Raw genomic sequence first — 25,681 nt, 5'->3', positions numbered from 1 at the left:
CATTTTTATAACTCACTGACGGATCATGAATAATAAATTATTAGAGAAAGGATGGGCATTCATTTTGGGGATGGTTGACTGAAGTATAGTTTTCAAAACATAATTTTCAGGTGACAAAGGACTTGAGCAGGAAGGAAATGACTGGTGGTGGGTCAGCAAAAAACAAAAGTAAAAGACAAAGCTAAGTGGGACCAACGTGTATGTTCAAAGGATGTGAACTAGGGCTGGTCACACAGAGCATGTCGTTTGGAAGAGAAGACCGTGATCTTAGCTTTTCTCACGTTTGTCAGGAGGTTGCACCTTTAAAAGATGGTGGTTTGTATTGGTCGGATATGTCTCAGATGCTTCTGCTGTGAAAGGCCAGTGTGGTGCTGAGGTTTATTCTTGGGTACCAGTTCAGGCCCTGCTGAAAATCAAGAACAATTTCTCTCTGGCAACCAGGAGTTCAGAATGATCAACCCCTAAGTTATAGGGAGCGTATATACACTCTGGATTTTCTGACGTGTTTTTTAATCAAAACAAAGTTAGGTTTTCAAATGTCAGTTTATTGATTATAGGGTCACTCATGCAGCTGAGCTACCAGGGAAGCCCATTCAGTCACACTGGAACTTCATCATTTCATCTTCAACTTCTGTCAATTTTTCTCATGAAAGAGATGATCTCAAGTCATTACATTATACATAAGCATGGAAAAATGTCATTTTGAATTTTGTCATTCCATTTTTTGAATAACTATCTCATCTACATATATTTTTTAAAAGTATAATAAGCTAGAAACTTCTAAGTGTATCTGCTTTGGCTTTCAGTAGCTTATCAGTAGTGGCAAGGACTTGATAACCCCATTTTCCTGTATCTGGAGATTTATATAAAAATAGAGACCTATTAAATACACATTTATGTCTAATAGAAATACAACTTGGTTTTCCATGTTTGGGGATTGTCTCTTATGGGTTTCTGGAAGCTAAATTTTGCGGCAATTATTCAGGTTTCTTATTTTTCTCTACGATACCATTATTTTGAGCACTTGATTTATCTAGCCAGGCAAACATTCCGGTATTCATTTTATCCTTAATTTTTATCCAGTGTCAACAATTCGTTAGTTGAAAAGTGGGCTGAGATTAGGAAGCTCCTAGTAAGGGAAAGGACAGTATGCCCCTTCTTACCTTCCTGTCTTCCTCCTGGCCCCATCATTTTTCTGTGTTCAGTGCCTAAAGTGTGTTCTTGGGATGTGTGTGAACTCTTAGGGAATAAATCCAGTGTGTTTGTTTACAAATAAGTGTTTAATTTGAAAAAAAGAACAGTATACTTCTTCACTGTTACCTTCTTACCACACAGAGGAAGAGTAGAGTGTGACTCTGGAATCAGCTGTGTGTGCTCAGTGACCTTAGCTGTGTCTGACTTTGCAACCCCATGGACTCTCGCTTGCCAGGCTCCTCTGTCCATGTGGTTCTTGAGGCAAGAATACTTCCTCCAGGGGATCTTCCCTAGGTTCAAATCCCATCTCCAAATTAAGCAGCATGTGCCTGATCAACAGTTATTATTATCTCTCTGGGCTTTACTTTCCTTGTTTTTAAAATGAAGGGAAAATTTCATAGGGTTTTGAGGATAAAATGAGATAATTCATCTTAAGAACTTAACACTTGACAACATGGTAAGTACTCAATAATAAGGTTGGCTTTTATTATTTTTCTATCATTTTCCTGCTGCTTCAGTTTGCTTTATTGTTTTCCCTCCCTTAATATATTGTTCATCATCTAGTGACCTACAATATTAGAAATAGATTGTACCTGGGCATCTGTATGTTTAACATTTAATATGTTCATAGGTTAAATCAGTAGTGTAGTCATTAAAAATAAGATTGATAATCACTAAGCAATAAATTGATTCAATTAACTAATCTTGTGATTGGCTGACGAGAACAGTTACAATGCCCAATACATTGTAGGTAATAAATACTTCATAATGAGTTCAAGACAGATGACAAAACATTGTTAAGATGGTAATGACAATTCGTAGTACTATGTGAGCTTTGTCTTATTGTCCCTATTTACTATTTTCTGGGGGAATCAATGTTTTTATCTTTCTATAAGTTTTCAAAATGTGTGTTTTATGTTTTCCTTCCATAGTACCATTGACAGTATCCATTTTTCAGATATGTTGGCTAACCAGAATCCATAGTACTCATACCAAAGAGATGGATTAACTGAGGAAACATGATAGAGACAGGAAGGGAAAGCAAAGTGTCTGAATGGAGAAAGGGACTGTCTTGGGTCTGATGCTGACAGATGCCAGGATTATTCTGTGACCTGCAGTAAGAGGAGGGAGAACATCTGGTCCATTTAAACATTTTCTGATTATTTTCTACATGCCAGACAAGAGTTCTGGGACTGAGGGTCACAGAGTTTCCATGGAGTCTTCAAAATTTTCCCATATTCAGAGATTGTATTCATTTTCTCTTACTATCTTAAAATATTACTATAGACCTAGTGGCTCAAAATGACAAAAAGGTCAGAAGAGTGACAAGTTTCTAGGTTACAGTATAGAGGTTGGCCAAGTCTTGTTCCATGCTAGAGGCTCTAAGGGAAGAGACTATTTCCTTGCCTTTCCCACTTTGTAGATGCTCCCCCTTCCTCTGTCTTCAAAGCCAGCAACTTCACATCTCTGACCTTTCTGCAGTCATCATCATCATCTCTCTCTCTGACTGAAAGAGGAAAAAAGCTGGCTCAAAAACAGGGAAGTCTCTCTGCTTCTAAGATCCTAGAGTGGACCCACCAGGATCATCTCTCTGTCTTGAGGTCCTTAATCTTATCATATTTACTAAGTCAGTGTTGCTATGCAAGGAAGCATATCCACAGTTTCCAGGGACTAGGACATCTTGGGGGGCTATCATTCTTTCTACCACAGGATCAAACATAAATAACCAACTACAGTAAATGATGAGTCATTTGATAGACTGAGCTACAGGATAAAAAAGACTTAACATAGGCCAAGAACTGGGGAACAAACCACAGAGGCAGGACAACTGAGCTAGGGTAGAGAAATGGAGGATTTCACCTAGTAAATAAGAACAGAGGCATCCAAGATAGAAACAATAGCTTGAGCAAGCCACCTAGTTTTTAAAATTTTTATTTTATATTGAACTATGGTTGACTCACAATGTTGTGTTAATTTCAGGTGCACAGCAGAATATACATGTATCTATTCAAGTTCTTTTCTCATTTAGGTTATTACAGACTGTGAGTTCCCTATGGTATACAGTAGGTTCTTATTGGTTATCTATTTTAAGAATAGCAGTGTATACATGTCGATCCCACAGAATTTTACATACTTGGTCTTACAGTTAGGTCTTTAATCCATTTAGTGTTTATTTTGTATATGGTGTTATGGAGTACTTTAATTTCATTCTTTTACATGTACCTGTCTAGTTTTCCCAGCACCACTTATTGAAGAGACTGTCTTTCCTCCATTGTGTGATCTTGCCAACTTTGAAACAGATTAATACCTGGTTTTGATTTGCATCTCCCTGATGATTAGTGATGCTGAACATCTTTTCATTTACCTGTTGGTCATCTATTAAATATATATCGCCTTTGGAAAAATCTCTCTTCAGATCTTCTGCCAATTAGGGACTGTTGTGAATAAAGCTGCTGTGAAGTTGTTTTGTTAATATGGAAAAAACACATAACATTTACTATATGAACCACTTTAAGTATACAGTACAGTAGTATTAACTGTATGCTCATATCTCTAGAAATTTTATCTTGCGAAACTAAAACTCTATACCTATTAAACAACTTTCCTTTTTCCCTTAGCCTAGCTCCTGGTAACCCCCATTCTAAGAATTTGACAACTTCAGATATATCATATATGCGAATCACGCAGTATTTGCCTTTTCGTGACTGGCTTACTTAGCATAAAGTTGTCAAGGTTTATTATCCCTGTTGTAGCACATGACAAAATTTCTACCTTTTTTATGGCTGAGTAGTAACTCATTGTAGGCACATACCACATTTATCTCTTCATCTGACAATGGGCATGTAGGTTGCTTCCACCTCTGGCTATTATAAATAATTCTTCAATGAATATAAGTATATAGTCATCTCTTCAAGATCTGATTTTGAAATATTTTTTACTATATACCCAGAAGTGGAATTCCTGGATCATATGGTAATTGTTTTTAATTCTTTGAGAAATCTAAGTCTTTATGAAACTTTTGTACAGGTTTTTACTTTGTGCTATTTTTCTTTCCCACCAGCAATGAAAGACAGTTACATTTGTCTTATATCCTCACCTGCACTTGTATAATGGGTCCTTATTATTTTAGCCTGTCTGGTGGGTATGTAGTGAAAGCATAATATACTATCACATTTTCTCACAAAAGCTATATTCATGTCCATCTCAGGCCTTCTTGGCACACACCCTCTCTTCTGATTGGAATACTTAGCTTGTCTTCTCACTGACCCTTCACTGGCTTTCACATCGTCTTCCAGCTTACCTTTTAGAGCTCAGATCAAATATCACTTCCTCTTCTTGGAGAATTGTCACTGTCTGTCAGTACAAATCAGATCAGGTCCTTCTGTTCTATCAGTACCATGTCTCCCCTATACCTCTTTGTACTCAGAACAGAGCCAGGGGTGTATCATAGATACTCAATATCATTGTTTCTTTAATCACTGAAAATTTCAGTAGTCTGAGGAGTGTGCCAGCATTGGTGGAGATGTGAGGCTTTGCAGCTCTCATAGTAAACTATGGCAGCATTCTGGAAAGCAGTTTACTACCAGTTTTAGTCAACACAAAGCAAATAACCTGATAATCTTGCTCCTAGAAATGTATACTGAAGACATTCCCATCCAGGGTAATTACAGTACATGTACTAAGAAGCTCACTACAGCTTCTTCATGACAGGTAAGAAGAGAATCATTAAACCCAGTGTCCGTTATTGGAATAACGAAGGTCAAAATGTGAAGGTCACACCATCAAGGAGATGCCATGTATTACTTGGCTGTTGCAGACTAGATAATGATAACTGCATACAGTGAAGTTTATATAATAAATGTAGTACTCAGAAAATTACACAACAGAAATGATAAAATTTACATAAAATGAAAATATATGTCCATAAAACAATAATATATAACTTTAAGGAATCCCATGAACAGAACGATGTACAGAACAAGAATTAGATTGCTTACCTTGGAGGAGGAAGAGGAAAGTACAGGCATTAAATCAATAAACCAACAGGAAATGCGTCTTAGAAATAACATTAACATAAATTAACAAATGCTGCTTTAAAAATCATAGGAAACTAAATACCCCTTTAAGGAAAAATACAAGAATTTAATTGTATGCTATATCTTGTCTCAAATTCTTTCTGCTTTTCATTTTTGTAAATTAACTATTATGATTGCTGGACTAAACTGATCCTTCACTTAATGTATGAAATCTTTGGCCTTCATCAATAGAGGACTGTCTGTGTTCACTTCTACTTACTGTTGGAGAAGTTTATGTCCTTCCCGCCAGCTGAACTATTATACAAAAATTTATCTTTGAAGGTTTCATTTTACAGTTATCCGTGACTTTCCTCTATCTCCACCTCACCTAATTGCAAATGGAATTAAATCCATATACTGAAGATTCATCTCTCCCTTTCCCCCATCTCTTACCACAAGTGTGTTTCTGTTAATCAAGGTAAACTTGGTATCTGTCCATAGAAGATTAAAGTGGAGAGCCCCCACATTTCCAGAGTACCAAAAACAGACATTTAAGGGTCATCTCTAACCAGTTCACTTTCTAAGTGTTTAATGAAGATGATTTGTTAACTTAAAAGAATATGTAGACCTGTAACAGGGATTAAGTAACGATAATACTGTGTCCACTGAGAGCTATGGATATAAGACCACCCAGAGAGCAGATCAGATTATTATTTCAGTTTTAAAGAGACCATGGCTTACAGGTAAATTTTAGAAAATGGCAGAGCTGGGACCTCAACACATGGCATCTGCCTTGAAATCCAGGATATTTTCCAACTACTGTGTTTCAAGACACAGAGATTTGGCTGGTTGTATGTATTCATTTCATTAGAATGTAAATTAACTATTTTCCCAAAAGTGGTTAATATAAAATGACTTTGAAGAGAGGACAGTGAAGAGAAGTATCTTGATGGCAAGCTTTTCATATTGTACCTCAAACCCTTCATGTTTTAACAGAAGCAGCTTCATTCTGCAGTGAATGGTTTGTGCTGAAACACTTTGCTTACCTCCTCAGAGTCTAGGCTAAATGCCTAGAGAACTCACAGATCTTCCACCCAAGGCAGATATGTGCTCTTTACTTCTTAAACCCCTGAGACATTCTCTACTCACCACAGTCTCTGAAACTCCTGCTACAATTAAGTGCTAGATGCAGGGGAATGATCATGTTGGTGTGGCTTTGGGTTAGAAGTAGGACAATTCAGATGGAGGGAGTATTGTCACTAAGATGACAGAAAAACTGAGCCTCTGTTCTGTACCCCCCCCCACACACACACACACAACAGAGATCCATAATTAGACTGCTCTCCATGAACAGAAATAGCCCTGGGACAGCTTAGGTGTCCACCTTAGAAAACACCTGCAACAGAGCAGAACAAAATCCCTGAGAATAACTGGACAAAAGAGCTTCATTTTGTGTCATCCCATCCTCCAGGCTGGCATTGCTCAGCACCAGGAAGGAGCAATTTCCCTCACCAACAAAGGGAGAACAGCATGACTGGCTTCCTGAGCTTTCTGGGACACTGCAGGAAAGACGCACTTCAGTCTCACTTCACCCAGAGATCAGCAAAGCTGAGACGTGTGAGATGACTAGGAGCAGGGAAGGAGGCAGCGGGACCACATATCAGTCCTGCAGTGGGAGCGACCATGTCCCCAGGGCCTTGCTCTACAAGGAGCCCAGCTGCTTGCACCATGGAAGAAACCAGTGCCCAGCACGGCCACTTTCAGCTCCCTGCAGATTTCTCCACTGAGGTTTGCCCCTCACTGGTTTTCACCCTCATGGTCATCAATTGCCCAAGTTTCTCCTTGCTCCCTCCCCACCACACACATAGCCTGGGACCCTTACCAGTGGCCAGCCCCAGCCTCTGTGGCTGCGCAAGTGCAGGGTACCAACCTGTGCACGTCCATGCTGTCAGCCCCATTACGAGCCTTCACTGCCGCGTGTGCATCTAGCGAGACCTGCAATCAGGGACGTCCGTGCTGACAGCCAGGGTCCCCGCAAATGCCTCTGGGCTTTCAGCAGTCAGCCCTGTCTCTTGTTACTGGCCTGAATGTCAGCTTCTGCTCGCTCCTCCAGCTGTGTACCTGCACACCCCCAGCCTGGCTTGCATCACAAACCTCTACTGCCATGCTCACCCCTGTGGTGAGACCCTTCATCCATGGGAGTGAGTGGGATGATGTATCCAAAGTGCTGAAAGAAAAAAAAAAAACAAAAACTGCCAACCAGAAGACTTTACCTGCCAAAGCTGTCTGTAGAAATTAAGAGGAGATAGACTTTCCCAAACAAAAAGAAGAAAGCTGAGATAGTTCATCACCACAAGACTTTTCTTTCAAGAAGTGCTGAAAAAGAGTTCTTCACACTGAAAAGATAGTACAATAATTACTACCATGAAAACATATGAAAATATACAACACACTGGTTAAGCTAAGTATATAGTCAGATGCAAAATACTCTAATACTATAATATGGTGATGTGTTAAACACAACTGTGTTTAAAGGCTAAAGTACAAAAATATTTTAAATAGCTATAGTAATTTATTAATGGATATGCAGTATCAAAAAAGTATAAATCATGACATCAAAAACAAACTAGAGGAGTGAAAGTATATGTTTTATATGCAATCAAAGTTATTAACAGTTTAAAATTAGACTGTTATTATCTATAAAAAGTTTCAAGTAAGCCTCAGGTTGACTGCAAAGCAAGAACCTATAGTAGATAAAGAGAAAGGAATTAAAGTATACCACTATGGAAAAATAATCAATTTTAAAGGAAGGCATCAAGAGAGGGAAAAAAATAAAGTACAAAACAGCAAGAAAACTATATGGTGGTAGTAAGCAAGCTAGGAAAGAAAGCAAGCCTCCCTCAGCGATCAGTGCAAAGAAATCGAGGAAAACAACAGAGCGGGAAAGACTAGAGAGCTCTTCAAGAAAATTAGAGATACCAAGGGAACATTTCATGCAAAGATGGGATCGATAAAGGACAGAAATGGTATGGACCTAACAGAAGCAGAGGATATTAAGAAGAGGTGGTAAGAATACACAGAAGAACTGTACAAAAAGATCTTCATGGCCCAGATAATCACGATGGTGTGATCACTCACCTAGAGCCAGACATCCTGGAATGTGAAGTAAAGTAGGCCTTAGAAAGCATCATTACGAGCAAAGCTAGTGAAGTGATGGAATTCCAGTTGAGCTGTTTCAAATTCTGGAAGATGATGCTGTGAAAGTGCTGCACTCAATATGCCAGCAAATTTGGAAAACTCAGCAGTGGCCATAGGACTGAAAAAGGTCAGTTTTCATTCCAATTCCAAAGAAAGGCAATAGCAAATGATGCTCAAACAACCACACAATTGCACTCATCTCACACGCTAGTAAAGTAATGCTCAAAATTCTCCAAGCTAGGCTTCAGCAATACGTGAACCGTGAATGTCCAGATGTTCAAGCTGGTTTTAGAAAAGGCAGAGGAACCAGAGATCAAATTGCCAACAACCGCTGGATCATCAAAAGAGCAAGAGTTCCAGAAAAACATCTATTTCTGCTATATTGACTATGCTAAAGCCTTTGACTGTGTGGATCACAATAAACTGTGGAAAATTCTGAAAGAGATGGGAATACTAGACCACATGACCTGCCTCTTGAGAAACCTATATGCAGGTCAGGAAGCAACAGTTAGAACTGGACAAGGAACAACAGACTGGTTCCAAATAGGAAAAGGAGTACGTCAAGGCTGTATATTGTCACCCTGCTTATTTAACTTATATGCAGAATACTTCATGAGAAACCCTGGGCTGCAAGAAACACAAGCTGGAATCAAGATTGCCAGGAGAAATATCAATAACCTTAGATATACAGATGATACCACCCTTATGGCAGAAAGTGAAGAGGAACTAAAAAGCCTCTTGATGAAAGTGAAAGAGGAGAGTGAAAAATTTCGCTTAAAGCTCAACATTCAGAAAACGAAGATCATGGCATCTGGTCCCATCACTTCATGGGAAATAGATGGGGAAACAGTGGAAACAGTGTCAGACTTTATTTTTGGGGGCTCCAAAATCACTGCAGATCGTGATTGCAGCCATGAAATTAAAAGACGCTTACTCTTGGAAGAAAAGTTATGACCAACCTAGATAACAAATTCAAAAGCAGAGACATTACTTTACCGACAAAGGTCCATCTAGTCAAGGCTATGGTTTTTCCAGTACTCATGTATCAATGTGAAAGTTGGACTGTGAAGAAGGCAGAGCGCCGAAGAATTGATGCCTTTGAACTGTGGTGTTGGAGAAGACTCTTGAGAGTCCCTTGGACTGCAAGGAGATCCAACCAGTCCATTCTGAAGGAGATCAGCCCTGGGTGTTCTTTGGAAGGACTGATGCTAAAGCTGAAACTCCAATAGTTTGGCCACCTGATGTGAAGATTTAACTCATTGGAAAAGACCGTGATGCTGGGAGGGATTGGGGAAAGGAGAAGGGGACAACAGAGGATGAGATGGCTGGATGGCATCACCTACTCGACGGACAAGCATTTGGGTGAACTCCGAGAGTTGGTGATGGACAGGGAGGCCTGGAGTGCTGCAATTCATGGGGTCGCAGAGTCGGACATGACTGAGTGACTGAAGTTATTAACTATGAGTAATTATTTTAAATGTAAATGGCTCAAAGTGAAAGGACTGCTGTGCTCTAATGTTCACTGAAGGGTTATTTAAAATAGCCAAGATAAGAAAATGTGGTGTATACATAAAATAGAATATTATTCAGCCATAAAAAATGGTTCAACATGGGTGAAACTTGAGAGCATTATGCTAAGTGATATAAGACAGAGAAAAATAAATGCTGTATGATCTCACTTATATATGAAATAAAAAATAAACATTGAACTCTGTATGAGGTGATGGATATTACCTTAACTACTGTGGTAATAATTTCACTATATATGTCAATCAAACTATCGTGCTGTACACCTTAAACTTACACAGTAAGGTATGTCTAGTACTTTTCAATAAAACTAGAAGAAAATGTTAAACTCACAGAAATAGTAGACTGAAAGTTACCAAGGGCTGGCAGATAAGGGAAATGGGACAATGCTGGTCAGAATGTGGAAGCTTCCAGTTATAAGATGTCTAACTGCTGGGGATCTGATATACAGCATGCTGACTTATAGCTAACAATGCTATGTTGTACACTCACAATTTGCTATAAGAATCTTCTTAAATGTTATCATAGCAACAAAAATGGTAATTATAGGAGGTGAAGGCTGTATTATTATGGTAAACCTTTCATAATATGTATTTGTATCAAATCATCACATTGCCTTTAACTTATAATCAACAAACTGTGTATCTCAATAAAGCTTGGAAATAATACAAAAGTTCAGTCTCTATTAGAGTATCTGATTTGAGGATTATATACCTATATAATCCATGTATTCTCAAATATAAATATGTTCACATGTTTATGAATAAATTAGCTTACTTAACTGTTTTCCTTTTCTTCTGGGAATGCTGCTAATTTTACTTTAGAAAGATTTTCCTATAGGATGACTTATGACTCATTTAAAAACCCTTTACATATAGCAACTCTAAACACTTTCTCACAACCTCCTTATCCAATACACTCTGGGACAGGCTATAACTTCTCTAAGAATTTTTCTAAGTATTCCACAAAGACTCATTTGGATATCCTTTTTAAATAATAATGAATACCTAACATTTCTCATCCTTTTGTGTATACATTAAAATCTTTTACTGTTCCATGGATAAAATCTTTCAATGTCTTAAATTTATTTTAAAAATGCTAAATTAAAATGGCAGCTACTTTATTGATACATATAGAAATCTTTTTTTCTTTATATGTATAAAACAACACACCTATATTGTTCATTTGCCTTCATTAACAAACATTCTAATATGAAAGTAATGCATTACAGAATATTGGCAATTAGATAAACAGTATGAAAAAGAAAATTAAAACCACCTACCTGTTCTTCCACCACTGAGAGAGAACTGTCATCCAATTATTGTGTTTCCTTGAGGTTAAACATCTGCCTGGAATGCAGAAGACGCAGGTTCGATCCCTGGGTCAGGAAGATCCCCTGGAGAAGGAAATGGCAACCCACTCCAGTACTCTTGCCTGGAAAATTCCATGGATGGAGGAGCCTGGTAGGCTATAGTCCATGGGGTCGCAAAGAGTCGGACACGACTGAGCGACTTCACTTCACTTCACTATGGTAGCATTAGGCATAACTCTGTACCGTTCAACACAGTTTTACGCTTATGTAAGATGATGAAGGGACAAATCCAAAGTATTAAGTAACTACTGCCTCATAGTGTATATTGTTTAGAAGTCAATTTCACTTCATTTTTTAACCTTCACTAATTTTGTAAGGAACATCTTTTTCTTCTCAGCGTTTTAAACATGAAACCACAGCCTCACAGAAGTATAGTTACAACATTAGCAGTTGCAGTATTAGCAAATTACAGAGCCTCAGACTCATACTTGGTTCTCCCGACATCTCAGACCCCAACATTCTTCCCCCAGCAAACCAGTTTCCTCATGTATTTGGATTCTGGCTACAGTTTGTCCTTTTGACTAAATTAAAAATCATTATAAAAGTTTGCCTTGAAACACCCTCAGAGTGTTAGTAAATTAAGGCTAAATCTCAAGTATAAATTTTCAAGCAATTAGTTTTGGTTTTGCCGGAGCAGAACACCCCACAGATGATGCCGAATAAAAACCATTTACACACGACGACAGTGCATTTCTTGTAAAAACGTTGGGTCTGTAGCAGCGATTTGCTAATCAAATTCAGAATTTGATTTGAAATGCCTCCGGCAGGCAGCCAATCCAGTTATGAAAGAACAGAAGCAAAAACCAGAACCCTGGTGAGTCTCCCTCAGAAGCTAGCTAGGTCCTTTGCTCTCATTAGCAAACTGGTTCCATAGGAAATCACTGCAATTGCTCCTAAAATAAAATATCGTTAATTTTTTCAATAAATTATTGGACTGTACGAGACACAAAACATGTACATTTTGGAATCTAGAGTTATAAAATATTCTGACATGTTTTAATATAAACAGGAACATTTCCAATGATTGCTTGGATCGAAAATGTTTTTCCACTTGACATTTGTTTATACTTCCTAGGAAAGAAACTCTATTTATGGATAACTGAATAACACAAATAAACATCAGAGAGAGCTGAAAAATCAGCTTTGATTATGCATGAAAATCTACAATGTCATTGTGTACTCTTATGCTGTATTCTGATTGCCTGTTTATTTTTACAGAACTGCTGGTGAGCCTATGGAAGAGGAGCCAGCCTTGTGAAGTGCCAAGTCCTCCCCAGCCCCCCACCCCCGATATTTCCTGTGTGTGACATCATTGTGTATCCCCCCACCACCCAGCACCTTCAGACATGTCTTGTCTGCTGCCTGGGTGGCACAGATTCGATGGAACATAAACACTGGGCACAAAATTCTGAACAGCAGCTTCACTTGTTCTTTGGATGGACTTGAAAGGGCATTAAAGATTCCTTAAAAGTAACCGCTGTGATTCTAAAGTTACAGTAAACCACGATTGGAAGAAACTGCTTCCAGCATGCTTTTAATATGCTGGGTAACCCACTCCCAGGCCCAAAGGATGAACTAGAAACATGCAACACAGCATTAGATACTGTTAATTATCGATGCTACGACAGCCAGTGAAATTTTGGGCAAAACCTGAGAAATACTCATTCCTGACATTCTGATCAGTTTTTTTTTTTTGGATAACTTTTTGTCAGACAGTCTTAAATTGTTTACAGGATTTGCTTTCAGCTATGAACGGATAGCAATTCCCGACAGATCACGGGGTTTGTTTTGTTTTGTTCTGTTTGTTTTTGGCCTTTGTTTTAACACATGGTTCAACTCTTGCTAGTAAGAGTCCAACATGGAGGAACTGAGATGAGGCTTTTTTTCCAGGGGAATAAAACATGCAGTATCTCAAAGTCCAGTGGCAAAGGAACGTCACATAGTATATGTAATTTTTTGAGAAGTCATGCCGCTTCCCTAACATCCCTCCCTCTCTGTGTTCTGACACAGGAACTCTGCAGTTCATGTGGGATGATGGCTCCCTCCACCCATCCCCCTTCCCCCCTCCCCCCACTGTACATCTCTTGCTCTGAGGACAGTAGCTCTGAGCATATGTTCCATGGAATATTTTAACTGTCTTTGAAAAAGTGTGTGTCTTTTCCAAGGCCATCTTAATTTGTTCCAAATCTATCAAGAACTTCTCTGACTTTTATTTTAGTCTTCCATTACTTCCTTTCTTCTTGCCTTTCATCCTTCCTTCCAATAAAAAAAAAAAAGGTGAGTATTACCCACAATCTCCCCAATTACTCAGGAGCTTTGTGAACTTAGTTTTTTTGTTTTTTTTTTATTTCCCAGGTTAACACAGTTGCTTAGTCTGATGTATTCTTTTAGCAGTAAAACCACTGAGGGTAAATATGGTTTAAGCAATGTTACTGAATTTTCGTGTTAATGAAGGCATTGCCTATTTGAAGTCACCTAGAATTGAGTTAACCTTGAAATTGTGCCTTCATGTGAAAACAACACAACACAAACTTAACCTTTACACATGTTGCCTTAGTGTCAAAGGCAAAAAATAAAGGACATTTATTTCTGAGATTAAAAGCAACTTATTAAATATAAGTAGGTTATCCCCATACCTCCCATTATTCTATTTCAATGTATAACTCAAACACCTAAAGACATTGATGTAGAATACCTCACAGTATTTAATATCTGACGATGCTTTCAAAAGAATTGATGTTTCTTTTTATATATTTTCCTAACTCAAAGGATATATTAAAGCCATAAGTGAAGATTGTCATGCTTTTATTCAAAAATCTGAAAGAAACCTTAATTAAAACAAGGTTTTAGGGAAGGCCATGATATGAAAGATATGGAACAATATGGTTTTAGTTAAAGAGGACTCCAACCTGTAAATCAAAGATGAAAGATTTCACTCACGTAGAATTATATAACTCCCTTTTGTTATACAGTCAGACCATATTTTTCATGCATTTGGTTTTCTTAGGATTACCATTTTAATTTTAAAGACTTTTATTACATATACAAAAATGGCTCAATACTTGGTTTAACATCTTAGAAATTTGAGACACTCTTTGAAATAGGAAATCTGAAATGGAATGTAACTCAGTATTAAAAATTACTTTCATTGCATAAGGGTAAGGTCAACCTAGATTCACAATAGTAATGAATTTTTTTTCATGATATTTTTAGAGAAATTCATGCCAATCATACTTGCTAGCTCTTGCTATTTTTGCTGTAATTACTTAAGGAGATTTACTTAAAGAAACCAAAGGCTTAAAAAAAAAAAAAACACATTCCCCCTCCCTTTAAAAAGGAAAGCTCTATCATATTGTAATTGGAAACATAATTGTGACTTTTTAAAATCAACTTTGTAATTACAAATCTCTATTCTTCCTCTCAGTCCCGCCAGATATTTTTTTTAGACTTGGAATAAGAAAATGAAACGGTATAATGCAAACATACTAATTTACTGAAGTTTCCTACAATAATTTTACCTTAAACATTACGCATAGCCATCAGTCTGATAAAGCCAAATCACTAGCACATCGCCATGGTTTTTAAGATTTAAAACCTTAAACATTAATGAGTTAATCACACATCCTTCCACGTGATACAGGACCCAGTTGGTTGCAGTTAGAGTCTTTAGGATACACAGAGAGGCAGATAAACTATGGAGAGGATTAATCACAGCTGAATGTAGTTGTAAGAACCAAATGCCAGTGCTTTTTGATAGTACCGTTACAAGATGGCGTGTAGCCCTCAGGAACAGAATGGAGGCTTTTGGAGAATATCAGTACTTTTGAAATAGAACAGAATTTTTTAAAACAGGTAGTTTCACTTGGTATAGTTTCCTTAACTTACACATTTTATTTTTATTGCTCACAAGAATTCCCAGTAAGAGGCTGTTAGAAACACTCTTCTGTAAGCATTATCAATAATATGTCTCTTTCTATTCCCTGCTTCGAAGGGTAATTACATAGACTTTCTCACAATCTTATAACAACTCATATATGAGGGATAAAAATAAATGTTTTTGTGAAATCTACTAGTAAACAATACAAGGAGTGATAATAGGTACAAAATGAAAATGTAAGAAAATCTTCTCAATTGTATAATCTGGGGTTATATATTAAATTGAAATCCAGTTTTATTAAATAATAAGTAAAGTGAAATGGAACTCAAATGATAATAGAGGCTATTTAATCATTGCTTAGTAGGTGAAAACATTTTGAGATGAAATATTTTTAAATATTTTAACAAATTTACAACATCAATACTTTGGCCACCTGATGTGAAGAACTGACCCATTGGAAAAGACCCTGTTGCTGAGAAAGCCTGACAGCTAGAGAAAGGACAACAGCATGAGATGCTTGGATGGGATCACTGGATCAATGGATATCAGTTTGAGCAAACTCTGGGAGACAGAGAAGGACAGGGAAGCCTGGCGTGCGGCAGTCCATGGGATTACAAAGAGTCAGACATGACATAGCAACTGAACAACAATGACATCAATAGTGGAGACAAAAGTCAGCTTTTGGAGAAAACAGATACTTATGAACAAACTACTGTAAGTCATATTTCTGTGATCAATTGTAGAAATTGAAATCATACCTTCGGTTTTAACTATAAACCTTTGCAAAATTCTCCCACACCTCTCACTGGCAACATGGTAGATTTGAAAGCAGGACAGCTCCTCACAGAAAGATTTCAGAAACTAAGACTGGTCTTCCCCAACAATTCAGTACCATTTTATTTCAGAAGGATTTCCCCAAAGCTTTGTGGATTTACTAGGATTCTTTGAAGATTCCATATGGCTATAAAATGATCATGTGGAAGTTCTCCTGGGAGAAACTTTCTCTCCAATCAGCATTTTCAAACTTATTTTCTATCCTAGCATTAATGTTTAGGACAATTTAAATATTTTTTTTTTACTATTTATCTTTAGAACGTTTACTCTGTCTCAGTGGAAGTATTAAATGCCTAATAGCCACAAAACAAATAAGCCAAAGGTTCCTGTCTTAAAAGTGATTCATTCCGAGCTTGAAATAATCACTGTTATGAGTTTGACATTGTCATTTCTGGCAGTATCTATCTTCCTGATTCAGGAATGAAATCACTTCACTTACTGAGTAAATTTTTTTTTAAAAAAAGTAGTAGTAGGAAACAACACACCTTGAGCCATTCCATAGGAGGGCATTTTCATCTCCAAAAGAAATGAAAAGCAGATGGTGTATGCTAAGAAATGAAGGCATTTTGTCGTCTTCAAAATTGATCATCAGCATCGTCATGATCATCATCAAATATGTCCTGTGTTCCCAAAGGACACAATTATATTTTGGTTTCCAGCACTATTTTGTACTGTCTGTTGCCTTCTGAATGAAGTATTTTGAGTACTACATCACTTTCATCAACACCCTCACTAAAATACATAAGTGCCTGCATGTGGCTTCTTTTCCTGGTCATATTTACATTGAAAATCTTACCTTTTGCCTCCTAACAGCTTGTTTTTACTCCATCAAATGCTTTGTGAAGCACAGCATGATTGTCTTGTGACCAGAGTATAAAGTTTTTAGATGAACATGGTATACTCACAAAGGCCTACAGAACTTGATTTCTCCAAATGAACTGTAGTTTGTTTTTCCTGTGGTACACCTGGCAGGTTTTATGTAATGGTTTATGCAACAACTGAGTCAAAGTTATTGATATTCTGGAAATAGCTGGGTCAGACAAGTGAACCTTACACTTTTGATCTGGGGCTGCTTCTGCTTGACCTCAATGATAGGGTTACAGGGTTGTAATAATTTCTCAAACCATCTTAATTCTCAAACTGGAACATTTAGCAAATATGTGGTAAATTCACCATACAGTGCCAATCTTTCTAACCAATAATTTCCTTTCCACCCCTCCCCTCCTTCCCTTGTCCAACTGCCAATACCAAATTGCCATATCAAAACTATCAGAATAATTTCTTAAATCTGTTTCCTCAGTAGAAGCAACCTTGGCAACTTATTTCCTATGACATCACTAGGTATTGCCATTTTATAATATATAAACACTCTAGTACACACTCTTTTTTTATCTTTCAAGAACCACTTGACTTATTGCTATTCTCAATAGATAAATCAAGTTATTGTGTTTTAACCTACAGCTTTGGACCTGTCATTTGTTTCATTAACACAGAATTTTTCTTTTTGTCTCAAATGCAGTTTTCCACCGTTCTTGGTACTACCTGATTGTGTTTTGCTAGTTATCACATAGAGAAGATTGTATATAGACTTTTCTTGTCTTTTAGATGTTTTATGAATCAAACCCACAAGCATAAACTCCAACCTGAAGAAAAAAAATGGCAAAGGAGAAATTTTAAATCAATATAATTTGGAAGTAAGATATTTACAGACTATTCCAAGAAATCCAGAGTTCTTTTATTTCTGTTTGGGCCTTAGGCATGTTAGAAGCAAATGTTGCAACACCAAGTGAGGAGGGTCAAATGTTTTGTGGGACATTGTAGTCATGCCCTTTAGGCTTCAACGTGGTGCCCTTTTTTGGAGTTGGCATTTTATGACATTTGGTTAGAGAATTTGCAACAATTTTTGGCTACTGCTTTTATTAAAACTGAGTAGAATAGTTTTTTTTGTTGTTTGTGTGGTTTTTTTAATATATGAATGAAGAACTCTTAAAATCTGAGGAGGAATGGCACTTCCTTGAGTATGCAAAGACCGTTTTTAGATTAAAAATCTTCATACGCTCTTCCTAACCTGTAAGATTCCTAAACTCTTTCTGGGTAAGCAGTGTCAATGTCTAGCTCCACAGTTGGGTGATATGTAATTGTCTTTTCAGTGGCGACTGGGCATAAACAGACATGCTGTTAACAGTGAGTGGTCATTCTGTAGATTATAGCTTCGGCAGTTTGTGTCATTGAAAGCAAATATCCTGATATTTTTAAATAAGGTAGGCAGAGCAGGCAGGAGGTCAAAACTTGTCACTCTCATGATTAAACACGGACCAGGCTTGTTGATGTGTATGCCAATCAATCTGGAGTTTCTGGCTTGGTGTAAAATTAAAATGTCTTTTATATTGTGGTCTGCTATCTGTTTCTGTAATAAGATCAGTTTGTTGTCTTCTGTGCACCAGTGGTTTTGCCCTTAATTTTTTTGGCTAGCATTCACTAAAATCTGTCATCCAGAACTGCTGAGAAAAATACATGTTGCCAAACTTTTCTTAAAATTTTGCTGCCAGTGATGTTTTCCCAGATGTGAAAAATAATTATCTAATAAAGGATTAATACCTAATAACAATACCATTGTTGAATATGCTCATGGACTATTCACCTTCTGATTCCTTTTCTTTTGTATTTGAAAATACTGAATGGAAAAGCCAATGGTGTGTTCCGGATTATTGTTGATGATGTTAACGTCATGATTCTCCTTCAAAGAATATGAAAGCTCTCCTTTTGTCTCGTGTTTTCTACTGAACTAGACCTTCCTCTAGTTGTAGAGTGAATAAAACCTATTTGAAATAAAAGTGTTCTTATTTTTCTACCTCTATAGTGCCTACAATTAAACTCTGAATACTAGCTGTTTAACAAATATTTGTTGAATATTACTAATTATAAATTACTGTGCCATATAGCTGCTCCACTTTCAAAAAGCTAAAATGGTATTTGCAAGTAAATTCCCTGTATAATAATGTGAGAATTCACCAAAGAAAAAGTAAATTAAAATGGAGTTGCTGTTTGAATGTAAGTTTCTGGTCAGGGTAAATAATAATAGTGATAGCTAACAGTGATTAAGCACCAACAATGTGCCTGCTGGCTTCCCCAATGGCTCAGTCATTAAAGAATCCCCCTACAACACAGGAGACCACCTGTAATAGAGGAATCGTGGGTTCAATCCCTGGGTCAGGAAGATGCCCTGGAGAAGGAAATGGCAACCCACTCCAGTATTCTTGCCTGGGAAATCCCATGGACAGAGGAGCCTGGCGGGCTACAGTCCATGGGGTCACAAGCATTGGACCCAACTTAGCAACTAAACTACTACTACTACGTGCCTGTTACTCTACTGAGCACTGTACCAAAATTATATCATCCATCACATGACCTCTACATCATGTATTACTTCCATTTACAGATGAGAGCATGGAGCAAGGAAAAGGCTACGTGTTTACTTGTCCATTGACAATAAGAAGATTAAATCCTTACCTGTGTCTGTTTAGCTCTAAAGCCTGTCCTCCCTCCAAACAGCAAACATGGTATGTCAAAAATGGCATACTGAAGGCATTCTTTAAGTATAAAGCTATGAGTAACCTTCAGAATAGACTGTTCATTCTCTGCTAACCTTATGATTTTATTAAATTATCATTTTAAATGGATCTAGTAATTGCAACTAGGTAAGTACAAGTTATAAAACATTTTTTTACCCTCCCTATTACAACATCTTTCTTTAATCTGGTCAAGAACCCTAAGATGTCTTTGGAATACATGTTCCAAAAACTCTTCAAATCCATTCCAACACCAATACTTATTGTTGTATTTTATAACCCCCTGCAATGTTTAACAGCCTAAAACATAACTGTTTCCAGTGGACAATGGTTTGGGTTCCTTCTGGGAAAAGACAGTAATATTTTGTCTAACAGAAAGTAAACTTGAGATGGAGTGGGTGGGTAGAGTCAGTTTCAATGATAAACACCTTTGGTTTAATCAAATTTGTCAAATGGCAAATGTTACTTCATGGTTCTTTGCTTTAAGTTTTTACAGTGAAATAATAGCAACTGAAAAAATGGAATATAAGTAAAAAATAAGAATGAATGTTATAGTTGTTTTTAAGTGATTTATAAATAAAACTAGAAGTCTAAAAATTTCTTCTCCTACCTAACACTTTTAGAGTTAGGTCAAAATACTTCCAAATATTATAATTACTGTTTAGCTTTGTATATTAATGTTAATATCAATTTCTGTGACTCTCCCAGGTGACCACAAATGGATGATTCACCACATAGCCTAATAAGTACTTCAGAGAAAATGGATAGCTCTTCTTTCAGATGTCCTAAAAATAGGGAAACAAGAGTCAGGGAAGGAGATGAATGAATTCCCTTTTTAAAATCTTTTTAAAAAACTGGAAAAAAAGTCTTGCATTTATGTTAGATCAACTCAAATTTAAAGTTCTTAATATGTCTAGAAAAGCCACTATTAATTCTGTATTCAAAACATATATAATACATTTAAATTTTTATATAGTCCCACATATATTCTTTGTTTTTCCTCCAAAAGATTTAAAAATTTAAAATGTGATAGTGTATATCAATTTAATGAGTAGCAAAAATACTTTTAATTATATATTTATGAACATTTATTCTTAATTATATATGAAGACTTTATATCCATGTTAAATGTGGTTGTTTCTTTCAAGAGTGTATATTTTTATTACACTATTTTTTCTCTTTGCTAAACATTTATCTTAGTTGTTTCATTTATTCTTAAAGAAATAATATTTATTAAAAACTTACCCTGTGTTCCTATTTAAATCTCAAAACATTCTTGTGAGGGGAGTAAATTAATAGATGAGGAAACTGAGAATCACATGCCAGAAAAAAGCCCATTTACTGCTACCCAAACTGTTTTATCCAGTGTAATCAACAGTCACTGAATGCTTCCTGTGTCACGTATATGCAGCGTTCTTCTTGTGATACCACTGAGAAGAGCAAGAAAATTGGTGATACAACTATATAAAAGAAATGAAAATTTCATTAAATCTCCCTCCCATATAACTGCAAAAGCAATTTTACCAGAGGTTTGAGCTTAGAATTGTATGATCTGAAGGCTTTAAAAAGTGTGCCCTATTTTGTTTTCTTTTTTCCTCCATAGAATTGTAACACAGAGGCAGACATAGAACACATACAAGAAGTATTTGTTGTCTAATTTACATATAATTATATTCACAGGAAGATTGGGACAAAAATCTATCAAGAGAGTAGATAAAATTTCAGGTGATTGTCATTGTCCCTTTCATCACTAATGTCTACTATCCTTAATGTCAACATTCAGTTAAAAGTATCCAATGTTGAGAATTAAAAAGTCGATTAAATTTTTAGACATCTTAAAAATCCCCTTAGAAACTGCTTTCTGAATTGCAGGCATTTGCATTTCTCCCATTATTTTTTTTTTAATCAGTTAATTATAATTTCTGGTACATCAAGTCCCAGATAATCAAGTTCTTCAATAACCATTTCTGCTTTATTTCATTTGCCCTTTAATGAAACATAATTTTCAACCTCTTTTACTTTCAAAGCACTGATCTTAAGCAGTAGTTTCAGTTCTTTCATCAGAACCCAAACTCTGATAGACTATAACATCCTCATCAGACAGAATGCATTTATAAGGGGTTTCTGTGCCATTAAAATTATTCTGCCATTTTGAAGTTATAATTTCCCCAGTTTAAAATTCGGCCCATGCTTAACTAAATGCATTCTAACTTCTTTTTATGATTATACATAAGTTCATCTCTTCCAAGAAACTATTAGATTAAACCCAGCAGTTCCACACAGCCATACACACTGCTTTGCAATTGGTGAATATTTATAAAAGAGTTGCTAGATGCTATGAGATAGTTCCTTCTTGTCACTACTCTTTTTTAAGCACAATGGAAAGTGAGTGGAAAAGTATATGGAACTCTTTACTATAATCTGTGTTGCAAAATCATTGTCCTCTCTGTTGAGATCAAGTTGAGTAAGGTGTTCAGAGCTTTAAGAAACAGACCTTTAAAAGCAGGCAAATATATAAATCTTGTTTACAGAAATTCAAACTGGGTTGATGTATTTCCAGAGTATTCCCAGAGAAGATAATGGAAATGTTTCTAAGTTTAACATTATACTTCTGTTCTTTTAGGAAAGCTATGCATAATGTTTCTATTATTTAGTGATTACTCACATTATTGACTTGACTTAAACTGAATTATCTTAGTCATACATCTCTCTTTTCCCTTTTCAGAATGAATCTTAAATTACATTGATTCTTATATACTTTACTTTATGTCTCATTATTGTCTAGTATTTAGTTTCACCTTGTTTTAAACATTACATTTAAAACAATTGTTATATATCAGTGATTAGTATTTTCCATCTACAACAATAAGAGTCAGTAGTGTTTCATCATGTTGGCCACCTTCTTTGCACAATAATTTTGCTTGCACCCAATTTCTTTCTTCTGTCAGGTGTGCAATGGTTAACGTCGACTCTCCCTGTTTAAAATGTTTTCTTTTGGCTTCACTCTTAAATGATATGTTGGCTAGATACAGTATTCTATGTTGCATGGTGACAGCATCATTTTATTCTATTCCTGCCTCTACTTTCACTATCAGTATGTCTTGAATTGCCCAATTATCATTCTTTTGAAAGGAAACTATTTTTTCTCTCTCTCTAGATCTTTTAAGATCTTCTCTATGAGTAGGTATGATTTTTGTGTTTATGCTATAAAGGTACTTATGATGTTTTTTAAATCTGAAAATAAAAATCTTTCATCTATTTTGGGTATTCTAAGTTATTTATAACTGGTAACAGCTCTCCCTATCTTCTATTGCCTTCTTCATTCTTATTTAATGTAACTCTTAATAGATATATTGATAGGCCTCACTCTATACTTTTTGTCCATGAACCTGCCTTTTATGTTTTCCATTGCATTTTCTTTTTATTCTCCCTTCTGCATAATTTGCTCAAATCTTTTCAGGTCTAATCTAATGCGTTTCTATACTATGAATTTTAACTTTCAAAGACTACACTACTCATTTTCTAAAATGTATTCACTTCTTTTTCAATATTCCTCTATTGGTATCTTATTTTCTTATTGCTTTATACTTCTTGTTTTACATTTTAATCATCTTCTACACATTTAGTTTATGTTGTTTCTCAGAGATCTCTATGGGCTTGAGTACTCAAGCATTGCTTATATAGTTTATTTACTCTTCTGAAAGAAAGTCATGTGAATTCATTTTTAGTAGACTTTTACCTGTGGGAATTCCATATTATCTGAGTTGAGGACATACCAATCTTGAGCATTATTTTATTCTCTTCTGGCAGGGATCCCATAAGGTTTACTACTCAGGACCATTTTGCTGCTAATTTTGCTACTTATGGGTTCTTTGACCATCTAACTGATGTCACCTTAAATCACAAACCTACGTGCAGGCTTGCCACTTCTCAGGATAAATTTTCTTTCCCATCCAGTATCCACAAAAGGTTACCAGCTTCCTTGTCATTCTGTTGTCAATGGGCAGATTTTTCTTTTTCTTATTTCAGTCTTCCCTGCCACTTGGGGGTAGTCTTTCAAGGGTCTTAGATTAATTGCAAACATGGTGTAAAAGATAGCTTTCATAGTTCCAACTCTCTACCTCAGGAAGTTCCAAATATTCATCTCCTATCTCTACATAGGTATTAAAACACAAACCTTCGGGATCCCTGTTCTGGCAACTCCTCACAACACCATCCCAAGCAAAAGGCAGCATTCAACTCTCCCACCTTTATGAGAGATGTGTGGTAGCCTACCCGGGCCTTCACACTGACAGCATTAGACGTGGTGTCAGGCTCATGCTATGAAATGAGAGCATCAGATATCTAATCTGTGTGGTTCCCGTTAGCTCTGATATTCTGTGAATTATTCATATGCCTGAAATTTATACTTTAGTTTGTGAACTGTTGGTCATTCCACTGCTTAAGAGAACTCTTCACTCTGGGTAATGAACAGCTATTACCATAAGAGTTTTTCACAAACCAAAATCATGAAAGGGTTTGCCAGCTGCTTCAAGGAAGGAAAGAAAGAAAGAAGCATATAGGCCATTGGCAGAGATGTGACTACTCTTAGTCATGTGATGTTTCTTGTAGCCTCTGAAAACTACCTCTGACAATGCAGTGCTGGTAGTTCTTTCTTAGGGCATGTATGCTTAATCTCACTGTTGCCAACAAATGAAAAGAGGAAGAAAGCGTAGTGAGTTCCACTTGTTTAAACCTTAGAAATGAGGATAGGGTTACATGGGCATTATTTTCTTCTCTCTTCAAACATGACAGGGAAACAGATACCCATCAAATGTCAGCGACTGAAGGATTTGGGCTAATGCTTGGCAGGAACATACATAGCTGAGGTTTCATGTCTTTGCTCTCTAGTATGTACTGTGGCCATGTTAAAGTTCAGGCTTCACATTCCTTTCTGGTGAAAAAGAGATTTAATGAATATGCTACATGTTCTTCTAGATGCTAAATGGCATGCATCTTCCTCTTGTTCCCTTTTTTGAATACCTTGGGTATCCTATCCATGGGTATCTTTCCAACTAAAAACTACTTACTGAGAATGAAGAGAAATCACTGCTGTGGGACAAAAACATTTTCCCTCAAAAAAGAATGTACAAGCACACAAAAAAGATGTGGGATTTTTATGAATCATATCCTGTAATTTTTCACTTTTTTCCAGCTACCTCCTTCTTAGAACAGAATCCAAGAAAACCAAAGAAAACTATTTGTGCTGTGAGCAAAAATTTTGCCAAATTGAATTACATAATTCATCCAGCAGATTTGATGAGTTCCTGGATGCAATTTGCAAATTTGCATTTTGGGCACAAGGAAATAATGTATTTGTTATATATTAAAAAATATACTTGGTATAATACTATACTTTGTAACTGCTCAAGAATGTTTCTGTATATAGGTAGAGTATATATACTTAAGCATGAAATGGCTATTTATCATATATACTTCAGGATATTTGACAGTGAACATAGTGAACTATGGAATCAAGTTCATGAATTTAGAGTTTTAATCAAATTATGATATTAAAATATTAAATATTTCATTAAATATTGATCAACTTTCAAAACACCCAGGTAAACCAATATACTCACTTTGACATATTGTACTTGGATTCACTATACATTATCCCTTATTTTTCAAAATAAACATTCTCTATAAAGAGGTAATGGAGAAGGCAATGGCACCCCACTCAAGAGGAGCCTGAGGCTGCGGTCAATGGGGTCGTTAAGAGTTGGACATGACTGAGCAACTTCACTTTCACTTTTCACTTTCATGCTTTGGAGAAGAAAACGGCAACCCACTCCAGTGTTCTTGCCTGGAGAATCCCAGTGATGAGGGGCCTGGTGGGCTGCCATCTATGGGGTCGCACAGAGTCGGACACGACTGAAGCGACTTAGCAGCAGCAGCAGCCAGTATTCTTGCCTGGAGAATCCCATGGACAGAGAAGCCTGGCAGGCTACAGTCTATGGGGTCGCAAGAGCCGAACACAACTGAGCGACTAAGAATAGCATACAGCACGTAAAGATGTAAGGACTAGGAAGCTTCAAGCTCTCATTTCCCTACA

The 25,681-nt window shown here is 36.5% G+C and overlaps 1 protein-coding gene across 3 annotated transcripts in view; it reads left to right on the top strand.

The window, feature by feature from the left end:
- Positions 1–18,626, top strand: part of HDAC9 (histone deacetylase 9) — a 1,067,937-nt gene extending 1,049,311 nt beyond the window's left edge. For all 3 annotated transcript variants that reach the window (XM_018047346.1, XM_005679004.3, XM_013963174.2), the window contains one exon: positions 12,526–18,626. In XM_018047346.1, the coding sequence (XP_017902835.1) occupies positions 12,526–12,565 (40 nt within the window). In that variant the 3' untranslated portion in view covers positions 12,566–18,626. The remainder of the gene's footprint in view (positions 1–12,525) is intronic.

The sequence above is a fragment of the Capra hircus genome, chromosome 4 (genome assembly GCF_001704415.2).
Source record: "Capra hircus breed San Clemente chromosome 4, ASM170441v1, whole genome shotgun sequence".
Taxonomy (NCBI): domain Eukaryota; kingdom Metazoa; phylum Chordata; class Mammalia; order Artiodactyla; family Bovidae; genus Capra; species Capra hircus.
Note: the sequence above shows the minus strand (reverse complement) of the source record. Positions and strands in the feature narration are given on the sequence as shown.